At 38.7% G+C, this 18,049-nt stretch overlaps 1 protein-coding gene across 1 annotated transcript; it reads right to left on the reverse strand.

Annotated features, from left to right (window-relative positions):
* Window positions 1-961: 961 nt before the first annotated feature.
* On the reverse strand, window positions 962-17,328 carry grinaa (glutamate receptor, ionotropic, N-methyl D-aspartate-associated protein 1a (glutamate binding)). The gene is made up of 7 exons (XM_058377300.1): window positions 17,169-17,328; window positions 7,928-8,274; window positions 5,540-5,658; window positions 5,192-5,392; window positions 4,655-4,783; window positions 4,354-4,497; window positions 962-3,139 (listed from the first exon to the last, which is right to left on the reverse strand). The coding sequence occupies exons 2-7, from the start codon at window positions 8,247-8,249 to the stop codon at window positions 2,990-2,992; spliced, it is 1,065 nt and encodes a 354-aa protein (XP_058233283.1). The 5' UTR covers window positions 8,250-8,274; window positions 17,169-17,328; the 3' UTR covers window positions 962-2,989.
* Window positions 17,329-18,049: the final 721 nt, after the last annotated feature.

The raw sequence follows: 18,049 nt of genomic DNA on the forward strand, positions 1-18,049 counted from the left end.
GAACACTGAATTCAATGATTTGGAAGGGTGTCCCAAAACCTTTGGCAATGTAGTGTATATATCGTTTTTACTAGTATTATTAGATTTGTCCTGTAAAATAGAGGCCCATGTTTACGGATTACAAACTGAAAAAGAAACACGTTTTTCTATGTGCTACATAATGACTCATACAGGCTGCACAAGTAAACCTGTTAACATGTATTTGTAAGTCAGTATTTGATAAACAATATTCTAATTATCCTTTATGAGGCATGATTCATTTGTTCCATTTATTTCTCATCTGTTTAGAACCAGTTTGACTCATTCCTGATCCACAAATCTGACAATATAAATTAGTCCCATGACAGACTGATGGAACTAATTAATCTTTTCATTAATTAATATCATTCTATCAGCAGTTTTATTATTTAATGGAAGCTGATAACTGATAAGGAAAAGCCTGAAAGGTTGTGGCCTTATATTTAGCAAAACACTGTGTGATCATTTAACTGTAGATCTGATGAAATAGATAATAATTCCAAAAATGACTTTTTCCTCTTTTTCGGTGCCTGGATATATATTTGTTGGTATGGACAATTTGAACAATGTATTATCCTTCTGTATTCCATTCATCAGTGGAAAGGACATTATTGAGGCTGGGGGATACTTTCAGCACATTACAGTCAGTTCTGGTGGTTTATCAAGTTTATCATGAACAGCAGCATTGTGGAAGCTTTTTTATTCACATCAGCAACATATCAATTACAGTATAAGGCTGGGTCAAGAGTTCTGCTGTCCACTTGGGGCCAAAATCATAGAGCTAAAATAAAAAGAGCATATATGGTTCAGAGATATGATCTGCTTATTGACACAACCATCCATGAAGGAAAAAAAGAGGAAATAATAAGGAATCAGGAAGATCCGACAGAGCAGTTGTAATTCTGGCCATTAGCACTTCGAGGTGAAAATAAACAGTCCACAGTTGATATTGCGATATTATACTTTATTCTCAGATAACTCAAATACTGTGCACTCTCTTGGAAAATTGATGATTCTACTTACAAATAAGTCATCATTAGTGTAAGTAAAAAAAAAAAAAATCAGACCTATATAGTAATTTTTGTTTTGTATAGTGATCTCTCTAGTGTTTGCCATTAAGCACAACCCTCACAATCTGGTTCCATTAATCTCCCTACTATTGACTAGCTTGGAAAAGCAAACAAGACATCATTTTCATCTCTTTTTGATTTAATGAAAGGCAAACAGTCACGTAAAGGGATACAGTCCAACTTCAGTTTAATGCAAATGTACAGTGCAAAGAGATCTACAAAGCCAACTACAGTTGAACATGAGTTAATTACAAACACAAAAATGAGAAAACAGGGCTGCAGCACATTAAAATGGAATATTATCTTCAAACTGCTTTAACTAGTCCAGTGTGCCAGCTCTGTACATGCAAACTAAGGAAGGCGCGTGCAACTATAACATGTAATATTACATAGTACCTCTGAGACAAGATAGTGGACATGTTGTTAAATCACATTCAAGCCACGGATTAGCCATAAAGTGAGCATATTATGAAATTACTCATTTGTTTACTTTACAGAAGATTGTAACATCTTGTCCTTTAGTGTTAGTTGTAGTACACACAATACAGTTTTCCACTCTGAAACGATTGTACTTATTTATATGCAGTGGACAACGCGACTGAGAGGGTCTAATGTTAAAAGAGACTGAGCAACCTTTCTAGAGTAAGTGCTGATCTTGGAACCCAGTTTGCCCTTGGTCATCCATGACAGGATTAATCAACTGGAAATGATCTTAAATATCTCATATTACGCTGACCTTGTGGTAAAGAGGTTTGCACGACAAAGCCCTATAAGAAAAGCAAGCACGCCATCCACAGTCCTGCAGACTACAGTACCCTGTAATAAATAGTTTATAAATAACAACACAGAAGCAACACTGTGGATTTACCCTCACTCTTCACAGAGGAAAAAAAAAATCAATAATTCCAGTATGCAAGCATTTCATGCGAGTTAAAATAATGAAACACAAATGTGCCACATAAATAGGAAAGAAAATTTATATCTCAAGAAAAAAGTGAAAGGAAAATGAAAGCCATTGGATCAAATAATGCTGATAAAACTTTCAATATTCACTTTTCAAATGATACAAACACAGACGCCACAACTAAACTTTATTCCTTTATTTTGGAAAAAAAATTTAAGAAAAAAAAAACCCCTGTTTCATATATGATATCATTATATACGTGAACAGGTTATGTGGTAGTATGTGGTTAGTAATAATGAACCGTCTTGTGGAGTGCTTAATATGTGTTCGCTTCCTAAAAAGGAGATGTCATGTTTCTCCATGCTGCACCACAGCTGGGCATGCTCTGATCTGAGTGGAGAAACTTCATATGAATATTTACAGGTATATAATAAGAAGGTGTTTAAGGAACTGATTTGAGTGGTTTTGTCTTTCTCCACCGTTTTAATTTACCATGCAGACTTTGCCAGCACATGGACTGGTCAGAGCGATAAGAAAGAGAGCTGATCGATGATTTGTTTCTCTACACAACTTATCAGTGCCCTCTCTGCCAACTTCCTGCCTTTCTTTCTCTCAGTTAATGCAGTGCTAGCATTATCAGGCAGAATGCCAAGCTTGCAGGGGTCAGGGGAAGAGAGATGTCTGCTCATGCTGTTTTAGATACGATTGGTGAGTCATACTACCTACACTGTACCTTTTCCAAATGCATGGACGATATTTCAGGGACAGAGCAAGCAGATGTGATGGATTTTTAAATAAATACATTTTATAAATATACCCTTCCTTTGCTGTGATCCATGCCAGGCCTGCTGGATGCATAAAGCTATTGGTCTGACCACCCTGCGTATCTGCTAAACTCAAGTTAATTATGGGACACACACTGGGAGACAAGATGAAAGAACAAGTGTAATGTGTAAACTGTGTGTGTGGTGTTTTTTTTAACCGAAATGATTTTTGCTCATTCCCGGGAGCGGCCCACGATGGCGAGGAGATAAATGAAGATGTTGATGATGTCAGTGTAGAGGTTCAGTGCAGCAAAGATGTACTCCTCTGGGCTCAGTGCCAGCTTCTTGTTGCCTAGAAGAAGCTGAGTGTCTACAGCCAGGAACTGGGGAAAAAAACAAAGAGATGTTTGTTCCTGTGTTTGCTCATAAGCATAAATGCTGCTAAGGATGGTCACAACTAAAAATCACCATGAGATTACTGTGGATGGGCTGCCTTGAACATGAACAGCCTTAGGACTGCCATTGCTAAGAAGAGTTTTGCATTCACGTCTCCATCACTGAACAGTTAATAACAATGTCTGTTTCTGAAGTGCTATATAAATAAAATTCAGTTGAAATGTTAAACTGAACTCTGTATTTTTAATATGTACAAAATAACACACTATGGGTCATGATGTTCTATGATAACATCATGTTATATGATGAAATAATGAGCACCAGTGCTGTGTAATAATAGTGGGTTATTTCTCTTGCATGACAGAGAATTTCCAACGATAACATTATTAATTTAATCATTCTTTTAGCTTTGTTGTAGAAAATCCATGAGAAGTTCAGTAATGATGTAGCAGCTATAATCAGCATGGCTAAAATACCTTCAATAATAGCTTAAATAAATGCTTTATAGACATCTCCTAACAGAAATCAATGATTATGTGTTTTTTCTCTGTTAAACAATATTAATTATTGTTAACAGACATCATTAAATTCATTCATTTTTGGCTTTTGACAATATGGAGTGGCCACCCTACATGTCTGTGGTATAAAGGGTATCCTCATTGGGGTTTTTTTACTGATATATCTATCTAAATGGAATACAATGAATATTTTGTAACTGAATAAAGTAACAAAAAAATTATATTTGTTTTCTATTACTGTATTCTGCTTTTTTTATTGTCCTACATTCCAGCATCCCTAAGTACACAATCAAAATTATACGACATACTACATTTTCACAAAATTCTCCCATTAACAAAACGAAACACGAAGTCTTCTTAATTATATACTAGTATAATACTAAATACATTGACCAGATAGGGTTTAAGGGAAATGAAATTGCAGGTTTATGATTTATAGACAAATTAGTTAGATGATTTACACTGATTCTTTTTAAAGCATACTCTCTGAAAAAGTGCATTCATTTCCCAATCCTGCCTCTTTAAGCTAAAATCAATAACATTTAGGATACTAATCTTTTAAAAGAAAGAATGACTGTGTGGTAGCGGTAAATGGCCGATATTGCAGTAAAATGCTACGAGCCGTAAATGTTGCAAGTCTGTTGTAGATTTCAGGATTCTTATCAACAGATAGTACTACTTACACAGGTGAAGAGCAGAGCCCCCAGAGACGCATAGACGATGTGCAGGATCTTGTGACGGATAAAGATGCAGAGGATGGAGAAGAGAAGGAGTATGATGAGGCACACGAATAGCACACCCCGGCAGGAAGTGAAGTCATACTTGCTCTAGAAGAAAGAGATGATCAGAGATGTGAAGAAATGAAAGAGACTTTCTATATACACATGTACACTATCTTTAACATCAAGCCAGGTCAGAAAGGAAGATTTAAATAAAAGTTCAGATTCAGAGAGGCCCACACAAGAGGGAAGGCAGCAGGCTTACCTGAAGGGAGAAAAGCACCACGGTGAAGCAGACCACCGCTGTGATGCCCACTGCCATGATGACTGTGTCTGTGTCATAGAAGCTGGCAATCATCCCCACCATGTAGGACAGGCTGAGAGTCAGAATAGACTGAGAGAGAGAAAGAGAAATAGATTTTTATTTATTTATTTATCTATTTATTGATATAGTAAGTACAGTTATGCAGTGTGTGTTCACTCACTAAGCACATTTTTCCTCATTTTGTTGTCTGATGTGAATATAAACTGAATCTCTTGACCTGTATCTGCATTAAATATGCTTTGAGATGCTGCAACGTGATTGGCTGAGTGGATAACTGCATGAAAAATGAAATGTACAGATGTTCCTAATAAACCGACCAGCAAGTATATATCAAACACAATATCTTGTAATGCAGCAGTGCATTTTACAGGAGATGTTTTTTGGTTTTTTGGGTTTTTTTTTAACTAATTGAATTTTGTCACTCATCCTCATTCTAGTGTGATCAGGCTTAAACTTCCAGAAGCACGTCATTCCTACCAGTGCAACCAGATTCCAGGGGTGTTTACGTCTGAATTCTCCACAGCAGCTGAGTACGATGAGAGAAATGAAAAAGACCGCATAGGACACGTAATATGTCCAGCGATTTTGTTGAACAAATAGCTTGACGTCCTCTGCAAAGGTGAAGACGGCAACGAAGGAGAATGTCACCATCAGCTGTACAGTTAAGACCATGAACACCTGAGAATGAGAATACAGCACAAAGGTCAGAGAAATCTGAGGCAAACATTAAGAAACATTACAATGCTTCTATGATTATCTGAAAGCTAGGAATGCTGACTGCAGATAGTATACACCTATAAACAATCCTTTTTTGGGGAATTTTACCTTCCTGATGAAGGCCTGGCGGATAGTTTTGTCCTCCCAGCCTGAGTTGGCAAACTCCTCGTTGTCATAATATGAAGGAGGCCTATCTCCACTATGATAGCCCGGACTGCCCATTGCAGCTGCCAAAGTAAAGAATGAGCAAACAGTCCAAATTTAGATCATTTTTAGAAAGCTGAATGACAACATACCATGAAAGCACTGCAGCTGAAACTATGAAATGAATGTCTCAAAACATTTTATAATTTGTAATAAGAATCAATGTAATGGTTACACTCTGACAACAGTTTATTGTGAACAGTATCTCTAATGAAGAGAGAGTAAGAGAGATTGTCTAATGTGAGAGAGTCAAAAAGAAAAAGCACATGGCTCATGGATTATGGTCCAGACAAAAACCTGTAGCATTAAATGAACCTTAAAAAAGGAGTGTGTTTAAAAAGACCTTTTTACAGAATCTTTCATCCTTCAAACATCATACGTTTAGTGACTATCAATTACAAGCTACTTAAATACCATGCAAATGATATAAGAAATGAGTTTTGGCTAATAGTAACAATATCTGGAGAGAAATTTGTAAATACTGGTTCATAGATCTACATGAAGGAGTGTATTTTCAATTCCTAGTAGCTAAAACAGGGTTGCATGTTTACTTAAGCAGGCTAAAAAGAAAGTTTTGTAGCACACATTTGAATTTTGTCACTTGTTTGTTAATTTTACTTTTTATTATTGAACAGTTGGATCCATACACAGGTACATTGATAAAATTATTGATATTTATTATGAAATATGAGCTCAAGGTGCAGACATTATGCATTAATTTGAGTGTATATATCAATATAGACTGAACGGTGTAGGAATAAAAGCACTTTTTTATGTGACCTGAATCCAATTGAGCTGCTTTTTACTTGCTGAAGGTGAAACTGAAACCAAAACACCCGAGGAACAAGCAGGAGAATTGACGACAACTGCAGTAAAGACCAGACTTCAGCATCAGCAGGGAATAAACCCAGAATCTGGTGATGTCTATGGGTCCAGACTTCAGGCACTGATTGATTGCAAAGGATTTGCAGTATTAAAAGTACACTTTCGTTTCTGATTGTTAGTTTGTCTAATGACCTTATTTTATATCTATAAAGTGCTATAATTCCTATATTCATACATCTGAACTGGATGTAAACATCTGTAAATTAAAGCTAAACGTTTGCATTTTTACCTCAAATTAATGAACTATAATGAACTATTTCAGTGAAATAACTACAAATACAAATAGTACATGAATTATTTTCCATTGCCTGTACAAAAATGTTGGTTCACATAAACATACTTGAACATGTTGAAAAGTTTTTAAAAAAGTTTCTAGAAACTACAAATAATAAAAATGTAGAGCAACATAGACCTATACAGTTAAAAATGAAAATAGTTATGTACAAAATATCACATTCTGCCCCCATTGATCATCAGTGGCAGGTTGAACAAGCGCTTTACTTTAGTGTCAAGTTCTCATTTGTTGTAGTCAGCTACTTCAGTTCAGCAAAATGAGCATAATTAGCCTCGCGCAGAGTTTTACTCCATTCTTCTTATACAGCAAAATAATCAAGCCATTTTTTCCCCAAATGCCAATAGAGTACCTGTACACTATATTCTTTTTGTCTTTCAAAGAACATGCTTGTCCTTCCTACAGTTGGTGTACTGATGTGGTGAGGGTGTCCTTGTGGCTCAATTGTGTCACGACAAGACTGGCATCTCGAAATGCAATATATATTTGGTAAATGCCCTTATTAAGAGCAGCTTACACTTACACAATTTAAGGGCCCCAAGAACCCAGCAATGGCAGTGCTGGGATTTGAACTACAACCTTCCAAACAGTAGTCCACCAGCATAAACATTGCGCTACCACTGACTTATAAACAGCCTGTTTAAAATCTGGTACTGCCAGTTACATAGGATGTGTTTCCTGTTTACACAGAATAAAAAGGGGGATTCTAAATCTATCCATCTTTCACTGTGGTGGATCATATTCCAAGATGTTGGCTTGTGATGGTAATGTTTAGATCTATAATACTTTTTCAGTGTTTCTTTTTCTAGCTAACATTTATGCTTTCATGTGTCATAGTGGAACGGAAGCAATCCTGTTCATAGGATAGGTAGGTCATACCTGTTGTTTGCAAACAATCAAAACAGTCATTTTTTCAACATTGATATGTATCTTCTCACAGAATATATTTAAATCACTAATGACAGCAAACTGTCACACTATACAACCTTGGAAATCAATAATGACCAGCAGAACTACTGAAGATAGTTCGTCTTCTACAGAACATTTTTGCAGAATGAATGGAAAACCGAAAACATGACAATTTCTAGCAGAACAAATTAGTACAACATACTCACCATTGGGATCTCCATCAAAAGCAGGCTGTCCTGGCCCGTGGTAGGGGCCTTGAGGATACGGCCCCTGTGGATATGGGCCTTGAGGGTATGGCATTTGTGGGAAGGGCATCTGAGGGTAAGGTCCAGGAGCAAACCCTGGTGCCCCCTGGGGAAAACCTGGTTGGCCATATGGTCCTGGTGCTGGGTAAGAGAATCCTCCTGGAGCCTGGCTGTAGTTAGGTGGAGGCATCCCAAATGCATCAGGCTGGGGTGGCCCGTAGACATTATTGTGAAGGGGTTTGTTCTCCCCCATTACAGGGTAGCCAGTCTTCTCCTGTGACATGTCTCCTTTCCTCACTCTGAACTTGCTGCATGAACGGAACAACAAAAACATAGAGAAACAGCATTTTAATAAGTTAAACAAGTACTGCATAGCATTTTAAACTCTGTCAGATGAACCTACTTGAGTAAAGAATCAGCAATGACCCAATTCTTTAATTTCTGCTGACCAGCTGGCTGTCAATAATCAAATTAGGAGCTCAGCATTCAATGATGGCATAAATCCCAAAGGTCCATTGCCCACTTTGGTCATTTAGCTGTGCTTCTAGACAATCCATAGTAAAGGCAAACAAGTAAATGACCTATGATCTGCAATAACTACTGCTACTATTAATAAACAAAAAGGAGGATTACATTGGCAGAGAAGCTACTTGAAGGTATTAGGTTAAGCTATTTTAAGGGACATGTGCAATCTCCTTATAAAAGTACTCAACCCTGACTTTTATTGTACAACATTAACCTTTATCTATCTAACAGTTAATCCCAAAGTTATTCAGTGGGACAGAAGTCATGGCAGGACACTAGAGTTCTTCCATTCCAACCTTTTCAAACCAAGTCTTTATGGACCCTGCTCTTTGTGCACAAAGTCACTGTCATGTTGGAACAGCGTTGGGTTTTTAAGTTCCAGTGGAGGGAAATTTACATGCTACAGCATATAAAGACATTCTGCACAAATGTGTGTTTCAAACTTTGTGTCAACATGTGAGTTGTTCTGGTGTCCACAATCTTTTGGCCATAGATAGTGCATAGATGGATGGATGGATGGATGGATGGATGGATGGATGGATGGATGGATAGATAGATAGATAGATAGATAGATAGATAGATAGATAGATAGATAGATAGATAGATAGATAGATAGATAGATAATCTATAACTTCAGCAGAGGATGCACAGTGGGAGTGTGTAAAAAAACACTCACAAGCTGTTCCAGAAAAGGTCCTACATATTTACATAGCACTCAAAACTTCTCAGAAGCACTGCAGACTGGTGCAGTGTGATTAAACCAGTCCTTCCACTCAATATTTATAATATTAAAGCAATCCTACCAGTAACGCATTACAATCTGGTGCTTCACTGAGGGTTTGCAGGAATACCTCTACCTCTAATCTATAAGATGAAATGGGTGTAAGATTTTTGTTTGCATATAATTCATGAGCAAACTTAAAAATCCCCTCATTTTGCAGTTAGAAAATTGGACAAAAACTGGACATGGAAAACTGCACACTGAAATTCTTATGGTAGTTCAACTGACAAATACCAGGCATATAACATTTACTAAACAAAATATAGAATATAAATGTAGTGCCAAGTATATCCAGTGCTAAGATAAAACTTTTAGGCTTTTGTAAGATTTAAGTACAAATTTTACACCTACTGTATTTAAAAATATGTGGGTAGAATACAAACAAAATGTGCATACTAAATTTACATCTGCAGACTGGTGTGTATTAAAGATGTAAATTATGTTATCACTGGCTGGTTAAGGGTCTGATGGCTTGGGAAAAGTAACTTATTTAGTCTTTTGGTTCACCCCTGAACATATAGCCTGCTGAACGGAAGCAGTTGAAAGATCAAGTGTCCTACATGACTATTGTTCTTGATCTTTTTAGCATCCTCAGGCAACGATTCAAGTTGAGAAGGCAGTTCCCTGCTGATGGTGAGCTCAGCTGATTTCATCACTCCCTGTATGTCCCTGTGGTCACCTGAGGAATAGCTACAATACCAGGTTGTGATACAGCCACTGAGAAACTGAGAGTGCCCTCAACGGTGCTGTGATGTGAGAATGTCCAGGGGACATTCCAAGCTGTCTCAGCTTTTGCAGGAAGGACAGACGCGTAAGGGCTGTTCTCACCACAGCATGAATGTGGGTGGACCGTTTGAAGTCACTGGAAAAGATGCCAAGGAATTTGAAGCTGCCTTCCACCTCCTAAAACCTTCCACCTCTGTTCTGTTGATGTGCAAAGGGCATGTGCATGCTAAACAATGTGACTCTTCCTTTCATCCACAATCATCTCCTTTGTTTTACTGATGTGCAGAAAGAGACTGTTGTCTGAACTGCAAGCAGCCAGGGGTATGTATGCTGTTTCATTAGTATCTGAGATCAGGTCTGCAATGGTGGTATCTTCTGTCCTGTGCTTAAGTTAAGAGAGGAGGATGTGAGGCTGCCAATTCGAACCATCTGTGGCCTACCCGTCAGAAAGTTCAGGATCCTGTTGCACAGATGGCTGTCCAGACCGAGGTCATGTAGCTTGGTGACAAGCTTGATGGGAATTTTGGTACTGAATGCTAAACTTTAGTCGACAAACAGCATTCTATTACACTTCATTCGATTATGTTCTTTCACTCCAGGTGGTCAAGGGCTCGGTGCAGTGCCAGGGTGATGGTGTCACTGGTGGACCTGCTAGGGTGGTATCTAAACTTTAGGGGGTCTAATGATGCAGGCAGGTATGCGCAAATGAAGAACTGGACCATTAACTCAAAGCACGTTATAACAATGGAGGTAATTTCCACCAGGGGGGTAGTAAGTTCAAACAGTAAGGGGTGAATTTCTTAGGGACCAGAACAATTGTCTTCTTAAAGCAAGTGGGTATCACACAAAAGACAGAATGACATGCTGTATATGTCTGTGAAAAGCTATCTGTTCAGCACATGATTTAAAGACCTAAACGTTATTTTTCTGAATAGAAAAATATGCTGTGAAACTGCAAGGGCACTGATTCCTTTATAATCCATGGAACCATGCTGTGACCGGTCTAATCTAAACATGGCAACTAAACCTGTGACATGCTGATTTCTTCAAGTGAAATATTAGACTGCTGATCAACAATAACAAAGAGCCAGTATGCTAGCCTCAGAGTCCACCAGCAAAAACCTACTAACAGGGCAGGAGGACAAAATACTTAGAAACAAGGTTTTTGAGGCTATTGGTGAGGGGAAGGAAGGTAGCCATGGACACTGTGAACTCAGCGACTGAATGCAGTGTGACACTTTTGCCCTCGATACAAAATGGGAAAACTGCATGGGTATATTTCATGTTAGGTCTAACTGTCTTTCCTTTAATCAAATGACAAATCACTGCTGTGTTGGGAGAAAATCAATTTATCACACATTCAGGGTCTCTATCTACGTCACATTCTGTAAATGGAGAAAGGCAGTATTACACGACACTGTCCCAATTCCACTGAATACCAAATCCCATGTGGATTACTTCACTTTTATCCAGAACTATGTGCAGTGACTAGCTGCATTCAGACTCCTGCTTTCTAATCTCTCCATTCAAATTCACATGACACACTAAAATTCCACTGAGATCCTCACTTCTAAATAGTCTGCTGTAAGAGCAGATTTTAAATAAGAAAAAGTAGATCATTTCATTTAGGGCTTTTGTGTGTTAACTGTATTCTAGGGTGTCTGGGGGCCCAATTAGTGTTAAAAGAATCTTCAAACAGTAGAAATTAGATTTTGTTCGTTAGTTTTCTTCAGTATCAGGCATCAAACTAATCAATTCCAGGTGTAGTCTTTACACCTTTGGGAATATGTGATATGATTTAGGCATAATGCGAAGCTGACTGGCCATCTTCATCCTCACTTACTTTTTCACATTCATGTCAGAAATTAATCCTCTGTGGAGGTCAATCTCGGCTAGATTTGCAGTCAATGAATAAAGTTTTTTTTCCAGAAATCTTAAGTACTTCTACTGTAATTTCCTTATTGCTTTGTTATGGCTGCACAAGTGCTAAACAAGGAAAAGAACAAATAAGGTTATCTGTAGTCGCCATCACAAGCCATCAGCCTTTTCAGAAAGATGACAGCACAAGCTTTCTACACCATTACCTCTCATTCACCCTGTCACACAATCACATACAGAACTATGTTGATCTGTAATCCTTCAGCTAGGAATTAGACATAAAAACTGATTGTAAAATACTGATCTCAGCACTAAAGAAAAACAGATCTCAGTTGTGTGATTGGTGCTTTTTTCAAAGTCATTCCTTAACTGACTAATTATGAAAAGATTCACTAATGTGTTACTACATGATTGATATTTTGACACCACAGCACATCATCCTAGCAGAGCTGCTCACTGACTGACTGACCGACTGACTGACTGCTTATGCTGAAACACACGTGTACAAGCGTCCCTCATGTCATCTGTATAGTAGTAGGAATACACTGAGGCCCTGCACTGAAGCTCATCATTTCTGCAATGCAGAGAACACAGATGGAATCGTTGATTTGCAAATACTGATATGTGGGGATTCCACCGATAGCTAAATTATCAGCGAAATATCAGACTGAATACAGCAATACATTGTCATATTAGCAAATCTTTTGAGACTATTTTGTTGTGGTATCTAACTAGAATCTACGTTATAGATCCAAAAATTGTGGACACCTGACCATCACACTGATACCTGGTTACCACATGGTTGGAATAACACAACTGTCTAGAATGTTTTTGCTTCACTGGAACTAAAAGGACCAAACCAGTATGACAGCGAGCTGGTTTGCTAAAGTTTGTGTGAAAGACCTCAACCCCACTGAACTCCTTTGTGATGAACTCCGACTGCACCCCGGGGTTCCATCGGTGTCTGATCTCACTAATGCTCTTGTACCTGAATGATTACAAATTCCCATAGCTATGCTCCAACACCTAGTGGAAGTCCTTCCCAGAAGAGTGGAGCTTCTTAAAACAGCAAAGGGAAGAATATTTGTGGAAAAGGATGTTCAATAAGCACATAAAAGTATTATGGTCAGGTGTCCACAAAATTTTGGCCATATAGTGCTCAACAACGGAATGACGGTAAAATAAAGACAGAACACAATCTGTAAAAGCTTAAAAGCTGAATAGATGATAAGTGACGTGTATCTAGATGTCAGTGTCTGAATAAAAGAAGAGAAATCCTCTCAGGAGTTAGCTGATGAAGCACTACAAACAGAACTAAGAAGAAGGATATGTGTATGTTGGTCCATATAAACAGCTTCTACATTAGATACCAGATGTCAGTAATGGCAGCCATTAGTTCTGCACCATGATTTCTGGCTGTGTTTCCCTGTGGAACTGAGTGGTTCATAACTGGAAGTGAAAACAGAAATGGTTGAGCCCTACCTTTTCCAACTTGTACAGAGACAGCAACTGGCCTGTATTTGAGATAAAATGGCCTTGCCAGCTCAGGACAGAGTTCAACCGATCATTGATGGGCTTCTGAACAAAACAACAGGTTGAGCGTTACCATGATGGCTAACCTCTGCCATATTATGGTGCCTCTTTCAATCAGCATTGCGCAGCTGTGCAAAACATTTATTTTATTTATTATAATATATTATATTATAATATTTATTTTATTCAAATCTCATAAAATAACCTTCCAGTTCATCTAGTTACATCCATTCCAAACGGGCATGCAGATTTACAACTGGTGGAAACATGCAAAGCAACTGGCTGTGACCCAGTTGTTAAAAAATATTTGCATGACTTGGAAACATGCCACAGTACATTCACTTCAGGCAATCATTTTCACGCCATTAACATCTGTTATGGACCTCATTTATAAAAAGCTAAAGCATCTTTGGGTAAGACATAGATATTATTAGGCACATGAATGATCAGTCCTCACACAACATCCATTCATAAAAACTGTTTAATAGCCAGACTGAATAATAACCAGCGCACAGAAGATCTCATCCCCAGCCAGTTAGTGCAATTTACACCACAGAGCTGCTGAATTCTTTGTGCTGATTAGTCAGAAAGTGTTGATTGATTTTCTATAACGGTACGGCTCTGACAGTAGGTTTGGCTGAAAGACAAATCATGAGTTTAGCCTAATGTGCGTGCTCGAATACGTCAACGTTTCTGTGGTAACATGTAATTCACAGGGACTTGACAAATGACTCCAGATGTGTAACTGTTGATCTGGTGAGAGTAGAAATTAAATGCATTAAATGAAATCTGTGCTTTATTAGTAACATGACAAGTTACAGCTTATTATCATTGATTTAAAAAAAATGACGTTGCTGTAACTGAGGTGATAACTGGAGCTCACTTGTTTCATGGACATTTCACAATACTGCTAACTATAAATGGATAAAAAAAAGCTTGCTGTGTCATTCACTGCTAAATAATAGTGTAAGCATTGACAAATAAAACCCTTTGAGGTGTGCTGTTCTAGAAATAGCCCTCAGTGACATTTAGTGATTTATTTGGCTGATTTGTCATTTGTATGATACTAATTAAGCAAAAATCTACAAATAGACTGCTGAGACTGCAGTGACAGTGGCTCATTTTGAATGACGTCTTCACCGAACTTTGAAGTGTGAATGTATTTTCTGCTCAACATTTAAAGAAAGAGACCCAATTTCCACAGTGGGTTTAATACGTTTTGTAGTGCTGTCTTTAACACATGAGTGTAAGCTAGTTATCGGCTTTCTGAATGATACTGGGATATTCAGTTCACTACAGAAAAACAGTTTAATCTGTAGGTGGCATGGTGGCACGGCACTGCCGGTTTATTGCGATTCACTGGGCATCAGATTTTCTTGTTTCCTCCTACCTTATAAAAACATGCCAGTTGGGGGACTGCCTATGCTAAAATGAACCTGCGTGTAAATGAGTATGTGAATGCGTGTCCACGGTGCCCTGTGATGGACAGGCATCTCATCATGGGTCCACTCCCACTTTTCTCTCAGTGTTCCCAGGACATCCACAGTAACCCTGACTAGGATAAAGTGCTTAACAAAGATGAAAAAATGAAACTGTAATCTGAATATCCAAACTGAAACTAGCTGACAAATCTGCTATAAAGAAGGTGTGTAGGTTTAACAAGAAACCACTCCATGTTATAATGCTTTTCAGAATAGCTAAACATCTAGAAAGTCTTGTTATAAATGTGACATTACTAATCCCAGTGTTAGTCATCTAATCAATAATGTGAAAGAGGATACTGTCACACCCTCAGCAAACACAGCCTCTGCACCTGTATCAGTTGGCAATGTTGAGCACACCTGCATCCAGTCACTACAGACTAGACTAGACTACACTGAGTACGACACTGAGTATTTTCTGATACTGGATTTCTACTGTGACTTTGGATTCTACACAGGACTTATAGAGGATTGTATTTAAACCTCATCTCTGTGCATATGTGCAAATTTGGGAGTAATATGTACAAGAATTTGGCATTTCCATTGTTAGCTGTACTGAGAAAAGTCCAGAAAACACCTGAAAATCAAAACGCAGTCCCTGGGATTCTATGGTAATAAAGCACGATCAAATGAAAAGTGAAGCATTTTTTCCCCTTTCAGCTCTTATGATTAATTTGATCAGGTATAAGATTTAATCCTCCTTTTGGAAGAAGTCCCATCTTTTAAGGGATAAATTACACATATAATAATTTAGAACTAACTGAACAAGTCACAAACATGTTCTACATCAGGGGTGTTTAATCTTATCCGCAAAGGGCCAGTGTGGGTACAGGTTTTTATAACAATCAACACACTGAAAACCTGCACCAACACCGGCCCTTTCCGGATAAGACTAGACACCCCTGTAATACGTGCTTCACTTTTTTTTGTGTGTGTGTCACAATATGTCACAATTCTTGTCTATGGTATTCACTCATACGCTACAGATATGTTAGATAAACATTAGTTTGACAAAATGCTGGAGTAACTCTTTCAACACTTCCGACAAGGAGACACAGTTGCTTCGTATTAAAATCTTCATCTCTGCTTTATGCACACACACACACAACACCTCCAACACCCCCACCCCACCCCCACAGAAATACATTAAGATAATTTACTTTTACTCCCAATTAGAGAATGTTGGAGGACCACACGGATACACCAAGCCCTATCCCCATTCTCTTAAGCCACATTAAGAAAATGAAGCAAGACAAATGCAGATCTTGTTTTAGTTCCTGGCAGAGCAAACGAACTAGAGTATGATGCAGCAGAATGTGCCAGGACGTAGGGGAAGATTCGATGAGCTGGCCAAAAACGATGAGCAATGTATGCGATGGCGGCGTTGGTAAAAATCCTGACACATATTTGATCACACAATTTCTCAACTATTTTAATACTTATTTAGCAGGACTGACCAAAACCAAAGCCATATCTGAGTCGACCTATCCTAATGGATATTTAGCTGATAAATAAATCAGTGACTAATGACTGGAAGATTAATCCTTACTGGATGCCAACAGTATAGTGATTATTATGGAGCTATGTAATTAGACCCTTTATATAAATGCGTAAAGTAGGATTGAGCTGAAGCCATAGGAAACACAGGGAGTCTGACCACTGCGTTTTAGGCTTTAATTTAACTCGTTTACTGTTTCATTTCTAAGCTGTAGGTTAGGGTCATGTGTCAATATGTCTGTTCGATATGGCGGTTGTGGTTTTGACTAAAGTCGCAGAGCACTCAGAAGAAAATAATCTTCTAAAGCTGGCCTGCTGTCGTTAGGATTTAGCACGAAGCCGCAAATAGCCTCCTACTGCCTATACGCGCGCATTACATATAAGAGTAAAACACGGCTTCTACACCCCTTTTCAGTGCACTACATATCCAGCATGGGGCCATTTGGGATTTCGCCTCAGCGCGCGAGCACCACGATTATCTTCACCACCATCATCATCATCATCATCATCCCGCATCAGCTGAGCGCGTTAGTAACGCATGGGCTCGAGATGGCTGCGTGCCACCGCACCGTGACACGACGTTTAGATTCTGTTGTAAATATAACGTCAACATCCTCTTACATGTATTTTAATGTCTCTGTAACTGTAGCGCATCCATTTCTGCGTGCTGTCTAACCATTCCTTACTGAAAAGCGCGACAAATAATTGCTACTAAGCTTGTTTTGTTATGATGAGTAACCCGTTCAGCTATAAGATAAAATACACATTGATAAAGACTTACCTTATCAATTGTAACGCCTAGAAATGTTTTTTATTAGAAAACGATAATATTATGGTTGCTGTAGAAGTCTATGCGCTGTAATGTAATAGAGACCCTGGGCTCTGTATCTGATGTCTCTGCCCCCCCACCCTCAGTTACTCCTCTTCCCCCCTCCCACTACTGTGATGACGCTAAAAGCCTCTGACGTGATACCGATGGTCATGTGACATTAAAGCGCTTCTAAAGAGCACGATATAATTTGTCCCCATCTCTGGACATCATATGTTTACTATATGGTCGTGTACACTCCTGTCTCACATCCTTTTTTGTTACACTGTTAGCAAATTAGAAATGTAGAGATATAATTCCCCCAAAAACACAGACATCCCACAGGTCAGTGTATCACTCTCAAGTTTGCCTGTACACCAAACAGGCATAACATTATGACCACCTGCCTATTATTGTGTTCGTCCCCCGTTTGCTACCAAAGCAGCCCTGACCCGTATTCTGACACCTTTCTATCAGAACCAGCATTAACTTCTTCAGCAATTTCAACAACAGTAGCTCGTCTGTTGGATCGGATCACACGGGCCAGCCTTCTCTCCCCCGTACATCAATGAGCCTTGGCCGCCCATGACCCTGTCGCCGGTTCGCCACTTTTCCTTCCTTGAACCACTTTTGATAGATACTGACCACTGCAGACCGGGAACACCCCACAAGAGCTGCAGTTTGGAAGAAGCTCTGATCCAGTCGTCTAGCCATCACAATTTGGCCCTTGCCAAACTCGCTCAAATCCTTATGCTTGCCCATTTTTCCTGCATCGAGGATCAACTTTGAGGACAAAATGTTCACTTGCTGCCTAATATATCCCACCCACTAACAGGTGCCATGATGAGGAGATC

Source organism: Hemibagrus wyckioides, linkage group LG24, assembly GCF_019097595.1.
Source record: "Hemibagrus wyckioides isolate EC202008001 linkage group LG24, SWU_Hwy_1.0, whole genome shotgun sequence".
Lineage (NCBI taxonomy): Eukaryota > Metazoa > Chordata > Actinopteri > Siluriformes > Bagridae > Hemibagrus > Hemibagrus wyckioides.